We start from the raw sequence: 19915 nt of genomic DNA, 5'->3' as shown, positions 1-19915 counted from the left end.
GCCTTGGAGATGACTTTCCAAGGTTAATTCCAGTTCTCTTTGGTTTTTTTTTAAAGACAGTTTATGAAAATAAAAAGTTTATTATACTTTTTGCATTACTCTTTAATAACTTTTTTAACTTATATATCCTAAGAGTAAGGTCTCAGAATTATTTTCTAACTGCTTTTTTAAGGGAAATACATTTTTTTTTAAGATTTTTTTTGATGTGGACGACTTTTAAAGTCTTTATTGAATTTGTTACAGTATTGCTTCTGTTTTTTCCTTTGGTTTTTTGGCCACGAGGTATGTGGGGTCCTAGCTCCCCAACCAGGGATCAAACCCACACCCCCTGCATTGGAAGGTGAAGTCTTAACCACTGGGCCGCCAGGGGAGTCCCCAATATGTCATTTTCTATATTACAGACCACCCTTAAATTTTATGGCATTTTTCCAGGAAAAGAGTTATTGCTGTTTATGATATTAATAGTCCCTGAGGCTTAGCTTTGATCAGTATGTACATGATGTAGCATTTCCTTTTGCTGCAGCTTTTGACAACAGATGATTCTGGGGCCTGCGGGGCCAGTTGGGGAATGTTTATATGTGGTATTTGAGTTCACTAATACAAACCTCTCTCCACTGGTTTGCGTACAATAGGGTAAGGGAGACTGGAAATGGATAGAGAAGTTGCAGTTAGCAGCTGCAGGGTATAAGCTCCTGTGAAAACTATGTTCCTAATTAATGGAGGTAGGAGAGCCTGTTGGAATAAGGAAACTTCAGTGTACAGGATCTCAGACTTCCTGTTGAGACAGGAGAGTCTAGGATAAGGCATGGACTAAGGCAGGGACGTTCAGTAACAGGTGATAGGAAGAACAACGAGTAAAAACTCAGAAGACAGCAAGAAAGAGTTCCTTCCATGCACTGATTCCCAACTTGATAAAGAAAATGGGGTGAGGAGGTTCCGAAAAGAGAAACAGCCTGACAGAAATTTGAACTTCAATTTGATCAAATACTGAACCCCAAAGCAAAGTGTGAAGCCCAGGGAAGATGAGTTCCTTAATGGTGAATCTGTCTTCTCCTCCCCAATTCTGTCGTTAGTGAAAGTAGGGGCTCTAAAGCAAAGTGAGGCCATTAATACAACTAAAATCAGTTTTTACCCATCTGAATAAGTGTGCTTACTTTTTCACACACCCCCTTTCTCTACATGTTACTTGTCAGGGAAACGAAGTGGCTAATGGATGATGGAGCATGTATAAGATCTTTATGAAGAAAATTAGATGAGTATTTAGTAAGCAGATGTAACTTCTTTCTGAATAGGACATCTTAAATATTGTAAGTTGTCAACTGATCCATAAATTTAATGTATTTTCAACCAAATGCCGACAGATGTCCATCAATAAGCAAATGACTACATAAATTGTGATATAGCAATGCTCTGAGTTATGCAAACTAAAATGAGGGAAATGAAGATGTTTGAAATGGAAATATCTCTAGGACACATGGAAAAGAAAATGTGCAAATAAAGCTGTGGAGCACCTAAATATATAAAGCAAGTATTAACAGACATAGACAGCAAATATTAACAGGATAGACAGCAAAACAATAATAGCAGGGAACTTTAGTACCCCACTTTCATCAAAAGGATAGATCATCCAGTCAGATTATCAATAAGGAAGCACTGACCTTAAATAACATGTTTAGACCAGATGGATGTAACAGACATGCAGAACATTCCATCCAAAAGCAACAGAATATAGACTCTTTTCAAGCACACATGGAAAATTCTTCAGGACAGATCATATGTTAGGACACAAAACAAGTCAATATGTTTAAGAAGACTGAAATCAATATCAGGCATCTTTTCTGACCATAATGGTATAAAACTAGAAATCAACTACAAGAAGCCTAAAAATTTCACAAATATGTGGAAATTAAGCAACCTACTGAACAACCAATGGGTCAAAGAAGAAATTTAAAAATAATGAGAAATGAAAATGGAAACAACATACCAAAACTTACGGGATACAGCAAAAACAGTCTAAGAGGGAAGTATATAGGGATAAAAGCCTACATCAAGAAACAAAGATCGCAACCTAACTTGCTATCTCGGGGGGAAAAAAATGAAGCCCAAAGTTAGTAGAAGAAAGGAAAGAGCAATGAAACTTAAGAGCTGGTTTTTTTCTTTTTAAGATAAAATTGGTAAAACTTTAGCTAGACTCACAAAAAAAGCCCTCAAAATCAGAAAGGAAAGAGGAGGTGTTACAAGTTGTACCATGGAAATACAAAGAATCAGATGTTACTGTGAATGATTGTTGGCCAACAAATTGGATAGCCTAGAAGTGGACTGCTAGAAACATACCTACCAAGATTGAATCATGATGAAATGTGAAATGTGAGTAGTCTGGTTAGTAGTGAGGAGATTGAATCAATAATCAAAAACCTCCCAACAAAAGTCCAGGACCATATGGCTTCACTGATGACTTCTACCATTTAAAGAATTAATACCAGTCCTTCTCAAACACTTCCAAAAAATCAAAGAGGAGGAACCACTTCCAAATTCATTTTATGAAACCAGCATTACCCTGATACCAAAGCCAGACAAGGACACCTAAAGAAAAGAAAATTATAGGCCAATATCCCTGATGTACAAAATAGATGCAAAAATCCTTAACAAAACTTCAACAGTATGTTAAAATGACCATACAACATGATCAAGTGGGATTATTCCAGGATGCAAGGATGATTCAACATCTGAAAATCAATTAGTGTATTACACCAGTTTAACAAAAAGGATAAAAATCATGGTCCTCTCCGTAGATGGGGAAAAAAGCATTTGGTAAAATTCAACATCCATTTATGATTTTAAAAAACTGTCAACAAATTGAATATAGAGAGAAAGTACCTCAACATAATAAAGGCCATAGAGACTTTCCTGGTGGTCCCCTGGTTAAGACTCTGTGCTCCCATTGCAGGGGGCCCGGGTTCGATCCCTGGTCGGGGAACTAGATCCTGCATGCCACAACTAAAAACGGATCCTGCACACGGCAACAAAGATTCCATGTGCCACAACTAAGACCCAGCATGGCCAAATATTAAAAATAAAGGCCATAAATGGCAAGCCCACAGCTAATCATACTCTTGGGGATGAGACAAGGGTGCCTGCTCTCACCTCTTATTCAATATAGTATTGGAATCCTAGCCAGAGCTAGGAAAGAAAGGCATCCAAATTAAGAAGTAAAATTGTCACTATTTGCAGATGACATGATGTTGCATATAGAAAACCCTAAAGACTCCACCAAAAAACTTAGAATTGATCAATGAATTCAGCAAAATTGCAGCATACTAAATCAATATGCAAAAATCTGCATTTCTATACACTAATAAAAACTACCAGAAAAAGAAATTAAGGAAATAATCCCATTTACAGTTGCATAGTAAGAAAAAACATACCTAGGGATAAATTTAACCAAGGAGGTAAAAGACCTGTACACTGAAAACTATAAGCGTGGTGAAAGAAATTGAAGAAGACACAGATAAATGGAAAGATATTCCGTGCTTACAGATTGGAAGAATTAATATTGTTAAAATGCCCATACTATCCAGAGGAATCTACACATTCAGTGCAATCTCTATCAAAATTTCCATGGCATTTTTCACAGAAATAGAACAGACAATCCTAAGACTTGTATGGAACCACAAAAGACCCAGAATAGCCAAAGCAGTGTTGAGAAAGAATAAAGCTAGAGGTATCATGCTTCCTGATTTCAAGCTGTATTACAAAGGTATAGTAATTAAAACATTATGGTATTGACATTAAAACATACGTATAGATCAGTAGGACAGAATAGAGAACCTAGAAATAAACCCATGTATATATAGTCAGTTAATTTACAACAAAGGAACCAAAAATATACGATAGGGAAAGACGGTCTCTTAAATAAATGGTGTTGGGAAAACTAGATCACTACCTTACACCATACACAAAAGTTAATATGGATTAAAGAGTTGGAGATTAAACCTGAAATCATAAACTTCCTAGAAGAAAACACAGGTGGTAGGTTCCTTGATATCAATCTTGGCAATGATTTTTTGGATTTGACGCTAAAGCAAAGGCAACAAAAGCAAAAATAAATAAATAGGGCTACAACAAACTAAAAAGCTTCTGCACAGCAAAGAAAACCATCAGTCAAATGAAAAAGAATGGGAGAAGATATTTGCAAATACTGTATCTGATAAGGGCTTAATATCCAAAGTATGTAAAGAATTTATACAAGATAACCATCTAAAATGGGCAGATAATCTGAATAGGCATTTTTCCAAAGAAGATATTCAGATTGCCAACATACATGAAAAGGTGCTCAACATAACTAATCATCAGGGAAATGAAAGTCAAAACCACAATGAGCTATTACATTACACCCATGAGAAAGGCTATTATGAAAAAGGCAAAAAATAACAAGCGTTGGCAAGGATGTGGAGAAAAGAGAACTCTTGTGTAATATTGGTGAGAGCCTCTATGGAAAACATAGAGGTTTCCCAAAAAACTAAAAATAGAACTACCATATAAATCCAGCAATTCCACTTCTAGGTATTTATCTGAAGAAAATGAAAAAGCTAACTCAAAAAGATTGATGCACCCTCATGTTCATTGCCACATTATTTACAATAGCTAAGACATGGAAGCAACCTAAGTGTTCACTGATGGAAGAATGCATAAAATGTATATATATGTACAATCAAGTATTATTCAGCCCTAAAAAGAAGGAAATCTTGTCATTTGTGACAACATGGATGAAACTGGAGGGCATTATGCTAAATGAAATAAGACAGAAAGACAAATAGTGTATAATCTGTGTGGAATCTAAAACATTTTTAGAGTAACTTTTTAATTTATTCATTTTATTTTTTTGGCTATGTTGGGTCTTAGCTGCAGCATGCGGGATCTTTTCGTTGTGACACATGGGCTTCTCTAGTTGTAGTGCACAGGCTTCTCTCTAGTTGTGGTGTGCGGGTTTTCTCTGTCTAATTGTGGTGCGAAGGCTCCAGGGTGTATGGGCTGTGTAGTTTGCGGCATGCAGGCTCTCATGTTGAGGTGCGTGAGCTCAGTAGTTGTGGCATGTGGGCTTAGTTCCCCTGCAGCATGTGAGATCTTAGTTCCCCGACCAGGGATCAAACCCGTGTCCCTTCATTGGAAGGTGTATTCTTTACCACTGGACTACCAGGGAAGTCCCTAAAAAAATATTTTTAATAAAATAAAAAATGAACTCATAGGTACAAAGGCTAGATTGGTGGTTGCCAGAGGTGGAGGTGGTAGGTGGGTGAAATGGGTGAAAGTGGTCAAAAGGTACAAACTTACAGTTACAAAATAAATGTCATGGGGATGTAATGTACACCATGGTGACTATAGTTAATAACACTCTTATTTGAAAGTTGCTAAGAGAGTAGATCTTAAACGTTCTCACCACACACAAGAAAAAAATTCGTATCTATGTGTGGTGATGGATATGTTAACTAGATTTATTGTGGTGATATGTGTGCAGTGTATACAATCATGTTGTACACCTGGAACAAATATAATGTTATATGTCAATTGTATCAATTTTTAAAAATTAATTTTAAAAAGGAAAAATACAAGCTTTTCTTATAACTTTGTAGAAGAGGCTTTTTAAAACTATGTATAAGCAGAGATGCCATAAGGAAAAAAATTAATAAATTTGACTACACCAAAGTTTAAAAATTAAAAACCAGAGCTACAGATTGGGAAAATGTTTTCTCAACCTATATACGAGAGAAAGGATTAATGTCCAGGAAAAATAAGCTGCAGATGAGAAGAATATACTATATATATGTTTCAATAGCTATATATTTTCTCAGTTTATAATGGGAAAAAGATTATTTCCCAAAATGGATACAGAGCTGACACAAATCAATTTTAAAAATCATTCAAAATTATAAACACACTAATAATTTGATAATATTGTAATAGCATTGGTGGGTTTGTCTGGAATTTGATGTTGTAATGCACTACTGGTAGGAGTATAAATCGGGACACTCCTTTTAGGGAAAAATTTGTCAGTACCATTAGAAGTTAAAATATAACTGACTACCCTATTACCCAGCAATTGTACTCTTCAATATTTTCCCTGAAGAAATAACCTATATATGTATAGAAAAAGGCATATACAGTGACATTCATTGTGACATTGTGACACTGAAAATGGAAAATAACCTAAAACCTAATCAACAAATTAATGATTATGCAAGGTCACAAAGTGCAGCTTTCAAAAAGAATAAGATATATCAATATTTGCACAATGTGAAGATCTCCAAGTTGTGCTATATGGTAAAAATACCAGTTGTAGATCAATACTCACATTATAGTACCTCTTATTTTGTAAACTTGTTAGGTAAAAGTATATTCTTTATGTACATACACATGTAATAAATGGTGAATACTTTTTAGGAAGTAGCTGGGATTAGGTATAAGGCAAATGGAACTATTATCTAAATTTTGGGGATATTTATGAGAATGCATTTATTTAATATTTCTATAATTAATATAATATGCTTTTAGAGAGATAACAATGATTATAAACACAGGAATCTGAAAAATGATACATTTATATGAAGTTGTCAGGGCCACCTTGAAAATTCCACTAAGTGAAATAAAACTTTCTATTAAAATGAATATATATATACATTAACAAGACAATTCTAGGAAAAAGAATGATAGAAGAGGCCATGTCCTATCATAAAGTGAAAAGTACTACGCTACACAGGTATAAAAATTGAAATACTGTGGTACTGGCACAGGAATAGATAGACAAGGAGTAGAAAGTCTAGAAACACATATGTCTAGATAGATATTTCATTTCTGATAGTTGGCATTTCAAATAGTGGGGAGAGAATGGCCTATTCAGTAACCCATTAGAAATTGATAAACCTACCACACAGCACAAACAAAGTTAAAATTCAAGATGGGCTAAAGATCTAAAGATTAGAAACAAGAATATTAAATAATACATTTGACACAAGCTTTCAAAAATATGGTACCAAGTAATGTATTTTGAAGGACACTATAAACCAAATTTTAAAACTAACACTAGAGAGAAATTTTTTTTCTATCACATTTTAATACATGATATCCAAACTCTATTAAGAGTTCTTATATCAATAATAAGTTAATAAAAATGTACAAAGGATATAAAGAAGAAAAACAAGTAGCCAATTAACCTGAAAAGCTACCCCTCTAAACAGAAACAAGTGTCCAAAATATGAAGTTTTATAACAGGTGTGAGCAAACCAGAGAGATTTAGACACACTTCTAACTGTAGGTAGGATTTAAATTTGAAGAAGCCTGTTTTAGAAGACTTTGGATTACAATAAAAATTCCAAATGGGCATGCCATTGAGTCAGCAACTTAATTTCTAAGAATCTATCTTAAAGAAAAGAAATGTGGACAAAGATGTATAACTAAAGATACAGATATTAATTTGCAACATATTAAAATTAAGAACCAACCAGTGTTCAATACGCAAGAGGTTAAACTATGGTACAACCTTACTGTGGAATGCTATGCATCTGTTAAAAAGAAGTGGGTCTACATATTCTGGTATAAACAGAGCTCCAAGCACTATTAAGTGAAGGAAAATAAAAAACAACTGAGGAATGCTACATAAGACATAATTCCATATATGTTAAATTATATATTTTAAATGTTATACACATGTATGTTTGCATTATATATATGTAATAATAGCTATCATTCAGTTGCATTGTTCTTAATATGCTAATGAATGACCTCATTTAAATCTCACAACCTATCTGTCACCATTATACAGATGAGGAAACAGGCACAGAGAAATTTAGTAACTTTCGCCAGATGAGATTTAAACACTGGCATTCCAACTCCTGAACAGCCATTAATATGTACAGAGAAAGGAAACTGGAAGGAAGCACAGTGTTGAAAGTGATTACCCTATGAAGGGAAGGGAAGAGGGGAATTAGTAAGTTTTCATATATATTTCTGTATTGTTTGAATCTTTTACAAAATGTGTTCATCATTTACTTACATATTTTTATTTTATTTTATTTATTTTTAAGATTTTTTATTTATTTATTTTTGGCTGCGTGGGGTCTTAGTTGCGGCACTTGGGATCTTCACTGAGGCATGCGGGATCTTCTGTTGTGGCACTTGGTGTCTTCATTGCGGCTCCCAGGCTTCTCTCTAGTTGTGGCATGCAGGTTTTTTCTCTTCTCTAGTTGTGGTGCACAGGCTCCACGGCACGTGGGCTCTGTAGTTTGTGGCACACGGGCTCTAGACGGGGCGCAAGAGCTCAGTAGTTGTGGCGTGCAGGCTTAGTTGCCCTGTGGCATGTGGGATCATAGTTCCCTGACAAGGGATCGAACCCGTGTCCCCTGCCTCGTAAAGTGGATTCTTTACCACTGAACCACCAGGAAGTCCCTACTTTTTTTTTTTTTTTTTTTTTTATTGGCTGCGTTGGGTCTTTGTTGCTGTGCGCAGGCTTTCTCTACTTGCAGTGAGTGGGGGCTACTGTTCATTGTGGTGTGCAGGCTTCTTATTGTGGTGGCTTCTCTTTTGCGGAGCAAGGGCTCCAGGCGCGGACTCCAGTAGTTGTGTCACGCAGGCTCAGTAGTTGTGGCTCACGGGCTCTAGAGCACAGGCTCAGTAGTTGTGGCGCACGGGCTCAGTTGCTCCACTGTGTGTGGGATCTTCCCGGACCCAGGGCTCGCACCCATGTCCCCTGCATTGGCAGGCGGATTCTTAACCACTGCGCCACCAGGGAAGTCCCTCTACATGTTTTTTTTTGTGTGTTTTTTTTTCGGTATGTGGGCCTCTCACTGTTGTGGCCTCTCCCGTTGCAGAGCAGAGATTCCAGATGCGCAGGCTCAGCGGCCATGGCGCATGGGCCCAGCCGCTCCGCGGCATGTGGGATCTTCCCGGACCAGGGCACGAACCCGTGTCCCCTGTATTGGCAGGCGGACTCTCAACCACTGCGCCACCAGGGAAGCCCCCCCCGCTACATGTTTTTAAAGGAGAAAAAAAGTTTGGCGAGGAACTCACTTTTGTTCTGCTATGTAAATAAGTTTTAAAATAATTTGTAAGTAAGAAAAAATGTGGAGAACTTTTTTTCTGCAGACACTTCCCAGGTTCCTTGGCATAAATTGTGTGAGAAGTTTGAGGTTTTTGTGTTATCTCTTATAGTTTTAAATTTTTTTGATGTTACATAGGTGAATCACATACTGATCTTATTATCGTAGATAACCCAGTTACATAGTAAGTGTTTACAGTCACTTAGTATTTTACAACCTCAACTGTAGTTATAAAGTAAGTATTCCACATACCTCCTAACAGTTCCTTGAAGATGGAGCTAGTCTGGCATTTAGTCCTTATTGTCCTCCTAAGTTTTTCTTGTTGGGGGTTAGACTGGGAATCTGATAGAAACTTCATTTCAGCTGCTGGTCCTCTAACCAGCGACTTGCTACACAACCTGAGGGGTCCACTGGGAAACCAGGATGCTCCCTTTGTAACAGGAGACAAAGAAATTTATGTTTGTCACCAGCCACTGCCCTCTTTCCTGCCAGAGTACTTTAGCAGTGTTCGTGCCATTATGATCACTCATTACAAAGTATTTCTGCCGTGGGCACAGCTACTCCCAGAAGGAACCTCCAAGAACCCAGACAAGGAAACAGTGCAGTGCTACCGGCAACTCCTTGAGGCCCTCAAGAGTGCTCAGCTTCAGCCCCTGGTGGTCCTGCACCACCAGACCCTTCCTGCCAGCACCGTCCAGAGAACTGAGGCCTTTGCTGATCTCTTTGCTGACTATGCCTCCTTCATCTTCCACTCCTTTGGGGACCTAGTTGAGATCTGGTTCACTTTTAGTGACTTGGAGGAAGTGATAATGGAGCTTCCCCACCAGGAATCAAGATCTTCACGTCTCCAGATCCTCACTGATGCCCACAGAAAAGCCTATGAGATTTTCCATGAAAAATATGCTTCTCAAGGTGAGTACACATGACCCAGGTGGCTGACCCACCGGCAGCCTTCATTACCCACCTTCCTCCACCCTCCTTAAAGCAGGACTCAGCATTTCTTTCCACTTACCTCCAATAGTCCCTTTGGGACTTCCCTGGCAGTCCAGTGGTTAAGACTCCGAGCTTCCACCGCAGGGGGTATGGGTTCAAGCATCCCTGGTCGGGGAAGTAAGATTCCGCATGCCACAAAGCACAGCCTAAAAAAAGTCCCCCATATCTATTTATTAGTGAGAAATTAATACCGTACTGAAGATTTCCCAGTGGAGGTAGGTAGGGGTGGTTTACATTGTACAGTGCCCAGCATTCCCTTTGAAAAATATCTTTTGAGCCCCCTTGCCCAATCTTTTTTTTTTTTTTAATAAATTTATTTATTTATTTTTGGCTGTGTTGGGTCTTTGTTGCTGTGCACAAGCTTTCTTTAGTTGTGGTGAGTGGGGGCTGCTCTTCGTTGTGGTGCGCGGGCTTCTCATTGTCGTGGCTTCTCGTTGTGGAGCACGGGCTCTAGGCGCGCAGGCTTCAGTAGTTGTGGCACGCGGGCTCAGTAGTTGTGGCTTGTGGGCTCTAGAGCGCAGGCTCAGTAGTTGTAGCGCATGGGCTGAGTTGCTCTGCGGCATGTGGGATCTTCCCAGGCCAGGGCTCGAACCCATGTCCCTTGCATTGGCAGGCAGATTCTTAACCACTGCGCCGCCAGGGAAGTCCCCTTGCCCAATCTTGAGTCTGCACTATCACCGATTATCTTTCTGTCCTCCTTTCTCCAGTCCTGCATCCCTGACTCTTCCTACCATTTCAAGATTGCCCATCCTCTCATCCACCCTGTTTTCTTTTATTTATTTATTTATTTTTATTTTATGTGTGTGTGTGTGTGTGTGTGTGTGTGTTTCGGTCATGCCCCTCAGCTTGGGGGATCTCAGTTCCCCGACCAGGGATCAAACCCATGCCCCCTGCAGTGGAAGCCCAGAGTCCTAACCACTGGACCTCCAGGGAATTCCTGAGCCTCCCCTTTTTCTTATGCAAAGCGAGTTACATGTTCTAGTTGAAGCCTATATTCCAGCAGGGGAGACAAATACAAAGATAAAATAATAATATGCTGACAGATAGTGAGAAGAGCATGCTTACAATTGTCCGTATTCCTGCTTCATGGCTAGTTTAAGGTTCCAATTCAGTAGGCCCAGATGGAATCAGGACATTGATTTTAATAAATTCCTTAGGTGAATCTAGGCTAGGTACACCAAAAAATTGGTACACCAATTTTGAGAACCAATTTTGGATTATATATGCTTCCTGGTTTTTATTATATACTGTATGTATATTTTTATACATAGTATATAATACATCTGCATACTTGTATACTCTGCCTTTGAAACTTAACATATTTAATGAATATATTCTCATTTTATTAAAAACTCTTTGAAAGCATGATTTTCAGTGTTGTTACAGGTTCCCATTATATTAATGGATCATAGAGTTTAAAATATTCTTTCATTTTTGTATATAAGTTTATTTAATTTTCACTATTAAAAATTATGTTGGGCTTCCCTGGTGGCGCAGTGGTTGAGAGTCCACCTGCTGATGCAGGGGACACGGGTTCGTGCCCTGCTCCGGGAAGATCCCGCATGCCGCCGAGCGGCTGGGCCCGTGAGCCATGGCCGCTTTTAACCAACATATGTTGGTTAAAAGCAAAATAACTTTTTGAAGGTGGGGATATTGAATAATATCCCCCAAACTGAAAAGGAACTTTGAGACCAAAAAGTGAAGCAGGCAACTTCATAAAATGCAATTATGGAGTTTATTGTGGGTAATTTACATATGGGTAAGATCGGGTGAACAGCGATCTGGAAGCATTTGCAGCTGTATTCCTTACTGCCAAAAGGGGCACAAGGGAATTTAAAGGGGCCAAAGCTAAAAATGCAGTCTGATTATTAAGGGAGAAGCACATCTGCACCAGTGGGACTGGAAGTTTTTCCATCCCCTTGGGGGTCTCATGACCATTATTCCTTGAGGACCATTAACCATCTGTGTCAGCTAAAGAGCATTCTTCCAGTTCTTGTATCTGATGAAGACAAGGGTAAAAGTTGATAGGAAACTTATCTGGCTTGGGTGCATTACTTGTGAGTAGGCTAAAGCTCAGTCACACAGGAAGGGGAGGGGTTAGGACTGTGGGCCTAAGATGGAGCTGACAAAATAGTCAGTGTGGTTCAGCCACATAATAACTAACACCCATGGAGTGACCACTCAGTCCAGCAATTAAAATATAACAGAATACTGTGGTGATTTTGTAACACGGAATTATTGAATCACTATGTTGTGCACATGGAACTAACATAGTGTTGTAGGTCAATTATGCTTCAATTTTTTAAAGAGTAAGAAAACAGCAAAAAATTATATATAATATATAATACATATATATAATATATATATTACACCACTTCACATCAATTAGGATGGCTGTAATAAAAAAGACAGACAGGGACTTCCCTGGTGGCGCAGTGGTTCAGAATCTGCTTGCCAATGCAGGGGACACAAGTTCCAGCCCTGGCCCAGGAAGATCTCACATGCTGGAGAGCAACTAAGCCTGTGTGCCACAACTACTGAGCCTGTGCTCTAGAGCTCAAGAGCCACAAGTACTGAGCCTACATGCCACAACTACTGAAACCCATGCACCTAGAGCCTGTGCTCCACACCAAGAGAAGCCACCACAATGAGAAGCCTGCGCACCGCAACGAAGAGTAGCCCCCACTTGCTGCAACCAGAGAAAGCCCGCGCACAGCAATGAAGACCCAATGCAGCCAAAAATAAATAAGTAAATAAATTTATTTTTTTAAAAAAAGACACAATAACAAGTGTTGGCAATGATGCTGAGAAATTGGAACACTCATACTTTGCTGGTGGGAATGAATTATGGTGCAGCCACTTTGGAAATCAGTTTGGCAGTTCCTCAGGTTAAATTTTAGAGTTACCATATGACTCAACAATTCCTCTCCTAGGTATATATCCAAGAGAAATAAAAGCAAATGTCCAGACAAAAACGCATCACAAATGTTCATAGCAGTATTATTCGTAATAACCAAAAGTGGAAACAACCCTAATGTCCATCAATTGATGGATAAACAAAAAGTGGCATATCAGTACAATGGAGTATTACTCAGCCCTTGAAAGGAATGATGTACTGATTCGTACTACAACATGATAATCCTTGAAGATATTATGCTAAGTGAAAGCAGCCAGTCTCAGACCACATATTATATGATTTCATTTATATTAAATATCCAGAGTAGACAAATCTATAGAGACACTAAAGTAGAGTAGCTATATCTGGGGCTAGAAGAGAGAATGGGAAGTGACTGCTAATGGTTATATAATTTCTTCCTGGGTTACTAAAATGTTCTGGAATTAGTGGAGATGGTTGCACAGCTTTGTAAATGTACTAAAGACCACTGAATTGTATACTTTAAAGCAATGAATTTTATGGTATATGAATTATATCTCAGTTTTTTAATGTTAAAAAATTAATTGGAAGGTTGAGAGTTTATAAAACAAAACAAACCATACCACAACTTATGTCTACTTGTATATTCTTCCCTATCTCATCTCCCATTCTCCCCCACCCCATCCCAGGTTACCACTGTGCTAAATATTCCATCCATTTTTATTAGTCTATGGCTTTCCCCTCTTCCCCATTTGGTGTCCGTAATGGAGGTACAAGGTCAAACGTTTTGAATAAAAATATTTAATTACAGAAAAATTGGGATTTTACTAAATATATTGTAGCCCCCCAACATTCACCATGTTTTAAAAATATGTTTAAAAATTAAATTCCCGAGCTTCCCTGGTGGCGCAGTGGTTGAGAGTCCGCCTGCTGATGCAGGGGACACGGGTTCGTGCCCCGGTCCGGGAGGATCCCACATGCCGCGGAGCGGCTGGGCCCGTGAGCCATGGACGCTGGGCCTGTTTGTCCGGAGCCTGTGCTCCGCGATGGGAGAGGCCACAGCAGTGAGAGGCCCGCGTACCACAAAAAAAAAAAAAAAAAAAAAATTAAACTCCCATTTACTGCTGATTAGAAAATAAACAAGGTGAAATGCAGTTCTGATTTTTTCCTAAGAATTTTTTTATCAGGGTATGATTTACACACAGTGAAGTGCATAGATCTTAATTTTACACTTTGATTAGTTTTGACAAACCCATACATCCATGTAACCCATACCTTTATCAAGATATAAGACATTAACCAACACCTCCAAAAATCCCATTCCTGATCAGTTTTATCCCTTCCTAATCAATCCCTACCCAAGGAACAACCACTGATCTGACTTCTATCAGCATAGTTACGAATGGAATCGTAAGTATGTACTTTTTTGTTTGTCTTTTTTCATTTGGCATGTTTGTGAGATTATTTTGTTGCTGTATTAGTAATTTGCTCCTTGTTTCTTCTAAGTGGTGTTCTATCATGGATGTATCACAATTGAGGGGCATTGGCGCAATTTCCAGTTTTTATCTCCTATAAATAAGTTGCTATGAACGTTCTTGTACAAGTTTTTGCATGGACATATGTTTTCATTTCTCTTGGATAAATACCTAGGAGTGGAATTGCTGGATTTCAGGGGAGAGATGTATTTGACTTTCTAAGAAACTGCCAGTTTCCCAAAGCAATTGTTCCATTTTATACTCCCACTAGCCGTGTGTGAGAATTTCAGTGGCCTCACATCCTCACCAACGTTTGGCATTTTCATCCTTTCTATTTTAGCCATTCTGATGGTATCTCATTGAGATTCCATTACTTTTTTAAAAATATAGTTTCTATCCCAACTGCATGTGTGCTTAAACAATATAGTTTTCAATTTTGATTGGTTTGGTTTTGAGCATCATGAAAGAGTATTATACTTTTTGTAGTCCTCTAGGACTTCTTTTTTCTCCAACAAAAGTGTTTCAAAAACTTATTCATATTGTTGAATATAGCTATAGTATCTTCTTTTCATTGCTATCTGATATTCCATTGTGGGACTAAGCCACATTTTATTGATTAATTCTCCTGCTTATGTGCATCAGCCACCAGAATGGCTACTATTTTTTAAAAGCAGAAGATCCCAAGTGTTGGTGAGGATAGAGAGAAATTATAACCCTGTGCATTGCTGGCCAGTATGTAAACGGTGTAGCCACTATGGAAAACTCTGTGGCAGTTCCTCAAGAAATTAAACATAAAATTACCATATGATCTAGCACTTGTGGGTATATACCCAAAAGAATTGAAAGCAGGGACTTGAACAGATATTTGCACACCCATTTTCATAGCAGCATTATTCACAATAGCCAAAAGATGGAAATAATCCAAATGCCCAGACAAGGATGAATGGATAAAGAAAATATGCTAGATACATACAATTGAATATTATTCAGCGTTAAAAAGAAATGAAATTCTGACACATGCTACAACATGGATGAACCTTGAAGACATTATGCTAAGTGAAATAAGCCAGACACAAAAGGACAAATATTGTATGATTCCACCTATGTGAGGGACCTAGAATGATCAAATTCACAGAGACAGAAAGTAGAATAATGATTACCAGAGGCTGGGAGGAGGGGGAAATGGGGGAGATACTGATCATGGACACAGAGTTTCAGCTTGACATGATGGAAAAGTTTGGGAGGTAGATGGTGGTGACAGTTGCACAGCAATGTGGATGTATTTAAAGCCACTTAAAAAAATTTAATGGTAAATTTTATGTTATGTATTTTTACCACAATTCTGAAAAGTTCTTTTCTAATCTTTCTATATGTGTTATTATAAACCTCCTATTGATGTTTTTAATGTGCACCATGGGAAGGATACAAAAGAAGATTCTTAGCAGAGAGTCAGAGGGAGAGCAGGAGAGTGAACATCCCTCTCACATAAGAGTAGAGTTGCACACAGCACCCTCCTCTTGTACAACAGTGGGACACAATCTACAGCAACACTTGAGTCCCCACCCACCTCTTGAAGCATTGATACTGGCAGTTCAATACTGTCCGTATTACTTTTATTGAAGCATTTAGGGCAAAAGAGAAAGGAGCAAACGGAAAGGGACTATTTTTTAATGGACAACGGCAATGGTTTTTGGAGGAAGAACTTCCCTTTGTGGTGGAAACAGAATTGAGCTTATCCTTAGTGAAATCTAGTAATGCCTGTGAGGGACATGAATTACACAGTGCTGTGCAGTGATTTTTCTACATGGCCTTGAAACAGTTAATTCTCAACCCACAGCAAATACTGATTTTGAGTTCTGTAGACAAGAATACCGACTTTTAACCATATCCAGCAAAAATTACAAGATAAATTATCTTAAGCCAGAGCAATTACCCCCCATTTCATTCCCAAGAAAACATGAAACTGCAAGCTTAGAATGAGAATCTAGTTTTGAGTAATCTGCATTTTACATTATTTTAAGAAATATAGTTTGTGCTTGCACTGGGAACAGGTTGGGAACCATATCGGGAAGTTTATTTTGTATGATATGAGAATTTCTGGGACTTCAGGTACATTTGTTCACTCTGATTCTAAAAACAGCTTGTAAAGTCAAATAGAAGTGATTTGTGGGTCAATTGTGCTTAGGGATTAACTATACTCTTGTGTCATGTCATTGATCCAGAGATAATACTAAATTGTACATTTTAAAGTGTTCAGCACAGTCTGAGAACATGTGTTCTATGTGAGCTGATGTGATGATAGACTGAAGCATGGAAATCTGTGGAATGTGAAATGGCTCCATCGGGCACAATCACTGAATAACTGGAAAATATCGTTATCTTATCAGAATGAGGACTAAATGTCTCTGAGTGATATTCCCTTCTCAGGGGATTTCAAAGTTCCATTATGTTTATCAAAATAAGAACTTTGATAGTTGGCAGTGGTTGTTAATGGTGGTTTCATTGACTGGGGAGATCTTTCTCCTGTATAGAATTTGGATGCAGGAGAGAAGTCAGACATATAGTCTTATAGTTTAAGTCTCAAACTCTGGTTTCATTCAATTTTTGTTTACTGCTTCCAAAGCACAGGTCTGAGCACCTGCCTATGCACCCAGTCCTAAGCTTGCTGTTTGGAGGGCCTAGAGAAATGTTTAAGTTTGCTCCTCAAGGAGCACACAATCCAGCAGGAGATAAAGACTTATGCACATCAAAGAGTTAGATGGCACTGCTAACAACTGAGGAATCCCATGTCCACAGCAGCGTGTTTCGAGTTGTGGTCTGAGCATCACTGCCTCAGAAGCATCCAGGAAGCTTGTTAAAAGGCACTTGCTCCTGGGCCCACCCCAGTGGGTTGATGAGAAGGACAGGTGATTCTGATGCACATAAGCTTAAGCACCACTGTTAGGTGATCAAATATCAAAGCAAGTGGGTACAAGCTGCACAGGTTTATATTTCCTTCATGCGCAGTAAGTGTCGAATGGACATTTGCACAGCAAAAAAGGACCGGTAAACAGCAGTCCCCTGAGAGCGCCCTGCCTTTCAAAAGTCTCTCCCCACTTGGAACTCTTAGCTGTTTGGAACCAATGGTTCCCAAGCTTTAGTGTGTATCAGAATCACCTGGAGAGCTTGTAAAGCACGCAGAGACCAAGGTTTATTAGGAACTTAGGACGCAGTTCTCTCCTTTCCGCCTTTTACATTGCTCAGGGTTGGGGGAAGGAACTGCTTTTATTCTTACAAAAGACTTTATAAGTGTCCTGCACTTCACCATCCTGATTTACATGAAACACTCTTTAAAAGGACATTTTTAATTTTTTTTTAAATTTATTTTATTTATTTTTTTTGCGTTACGCGGGCCTCTCACTGTTGTGGCCTCTCCCATTGCGGAGCACAGGCTCCGGACGCGCAGGCTCAGCGGCCATTGCCCACGGGCCCAGCCGCTCCGTGGCATGTGGGATCCTCCCAGACCGGGGTATGAACCCGTGTCCCCTGCATCGGCAGGCGGACTCTCAACCACTGCGCCACCAGGGAAGCCCAGGACATTTTTAAAAAAGCTACCTTTTTTCTGAAATCTTTCAGCTAGGGTAAAATCATGTGAGTGATTTCTTAAGAAATCCTTTTTAAAGTCAGTGAACATGGAATAGAAAGGTCAAGAGGAAATGAGTTCGCCAGGGGCTTCTGGGGTCACAGGCTCCTTCCTCTCTCACCTTCAGCCCTTCCTCTGGTTGGTTTCAGGCCAAAAGCTCTCTGTGGTCCTGCGAGCCCAGGTGGTCTCCGAGCTCCTGCTAGAACCGTCTACGTCTGCACTTGCCAAGGTAATGACAGCCCAAAGAAATAGCATCTGTAACTTCTCAGGAAAGTTGCTATTTTAATTTTAAAAAACCAAGAGAAATTTTTGTCTGTTGGCTTGACATTCTTTTTTTTAATCTATTTTATTGAAGTATAGTTGACTTATAATGTTGTGTTAATTTCTGCTGTACAGCAAAGTGATTCAGTTATACATATATATATATATTCTTTTTCATATTCTTTTCCATTATGGTTTATCACAGGATATTGAATATAGTTCCCTGTGCTATACAGTAGGACCTTGTTGTTTATCCATCCTCTGTATAATAGTTTGCTTGACATTCTTACAAATGCCTCTTATGAGTGTTATGCATTCTCTAGATTCATAATTACTTTAAAACAAAATCCTATTTGTTGTAGCCCCAGCTCTCACTTGGTCAAGTGTCAGCTTTTGCCTGCACAAAGAAGTCAAATGCCTCTGCTCTTGCTCTGACTTTTTATTAAAAGAGCTTCTTAGAAGAGAGGTCAGTGTTTTTAGCAAAACAGATACTAGGGTAAAGGTTTTTTTTTTTTTTAAAAATAATGTCCCCCTAGAGTGCCCATCCTGGTTTTGACCTCGTCTAAATACACCTTTTAAATATAATTTTAATAAGAAAAGTTAAAACATCTGAGAATTTAACAGCTTTGGCCCTTGTAATGTTGGCTGCTGGGCGGTATGGAACGCCCTCAGAGAAAACAACTGATTTCTGTAGTTGTGCAGCACTGGTGTCTGTGTTATGATGGAGGCCCCATATGCCAAGGTCCAATTTCAGATTTACCAGCTCAGGGATTTAAAAACCAGACATGATAAGGATCTGAAATGGCCAGGTCCAAGACTGATTGTATGGCCATATTACCATCTAAATTCTTTTACGAGGGGCGATAATTGCTATCAGTTATGAGCTCAGGAGACCAAAGTGCTGATTGAAAAGTGTTTGTCAAGCAGCAGTCTTTGAACTGGTCTCTCTGCCCCCACTCCTGCCACGCATCTGGGCCACCTTCCGAAAGCACAGTTTTGTTCATTTCCCTACTGAGAAGCTACACTCCCCTGAATTGGTGAAATTCCTCAGGGCCTTCCAGAATATGGCTCACTCAGGCCTTCTTGCTCTCTGGCCTCACCTTTTTGTCCCAGCGTGTATGCTATTTTTCCTGCCGACTCTCCTGCATTCCCTACCTCAAGTCCTATCCTCCTGGCCTTCCTCAAATCTCTTCCAACAAAATTCTATCTATTTTTAACATCTGTGTGGATGTGCCCTCCATCAGGAGGCCTCTGTTAATAATACTCCCTCACTCAACCTGATGTGATCTCTCCCAGCTTGGAACCCTTAGCCACTTGTTTAGATCAGCGGTTCCCAAGCTTTGGTATGTACCAGAATCACCTGGAGAGCTAGTAAAGAACACAGAGGCCAAGGCTTAATGTGGAGGGTTGCCGTGGGCCTTCATAGGCTTCCCAAGTTCCCAGGTGAGTCTAATCCTCACCAAGATTTGAGGACCACTGATGTGGATTTTTCATATAGCACTTAGAACTTTCTGCCTGTTCTTCATATAGTCAGTGCATCTGTTAACACTCTGTATCAAGTTGGAAGCTTCTGTGGATCTCACTCATCTTTAAACCCAGC

The 19915-nt window shown here is 39.1% G+C and overlaps 1 protein-coding gene across 1 annotated transcript in view; it reads left to right on the top strand.

Annotated features, from left to right (window-relative positions):
* Window positions 1-11: 11 nt before the first annotated feature.
* The window catches only part of LCT (lactase), a 60284-nt gene continuing 40380 nt past the window's right edge, over window positions 12-19915 (top strand). Inside the window, exons 1-2 of the mRNA XM_004265531.3 lie at window positions 12-10001; window positions 18204-18283. Coding sequence (XP_004265579.1) covers window positions 9362-10001; window positions 18204-18283 — 720 coding nt within the window. The 5' untranslated portion in view covers window positions 12-9361. The remainder of the gene's footprint in view (window positions 10002-18203; window positions 18284-19915) is intronic.

This window comes from Orcinus orca, chromosome 7 (assembly GCF_937001465.1).
Source record: "Orcinus orca chromosome 7, mOrcOrc1.1, whole genome shotgun sequence".
Taxonomy (NCBI): Eukaryota; Metazoa; Chordata; class Mammalia; order Artiodactyla; family Delphinidae; genus Orcinus; species Orcinus orca.
The sequence above is the reverse complement of the archived record's forward strand: the minus strand, read 5'-3'. Positions and strand labels throughout refer to the sequence as shown.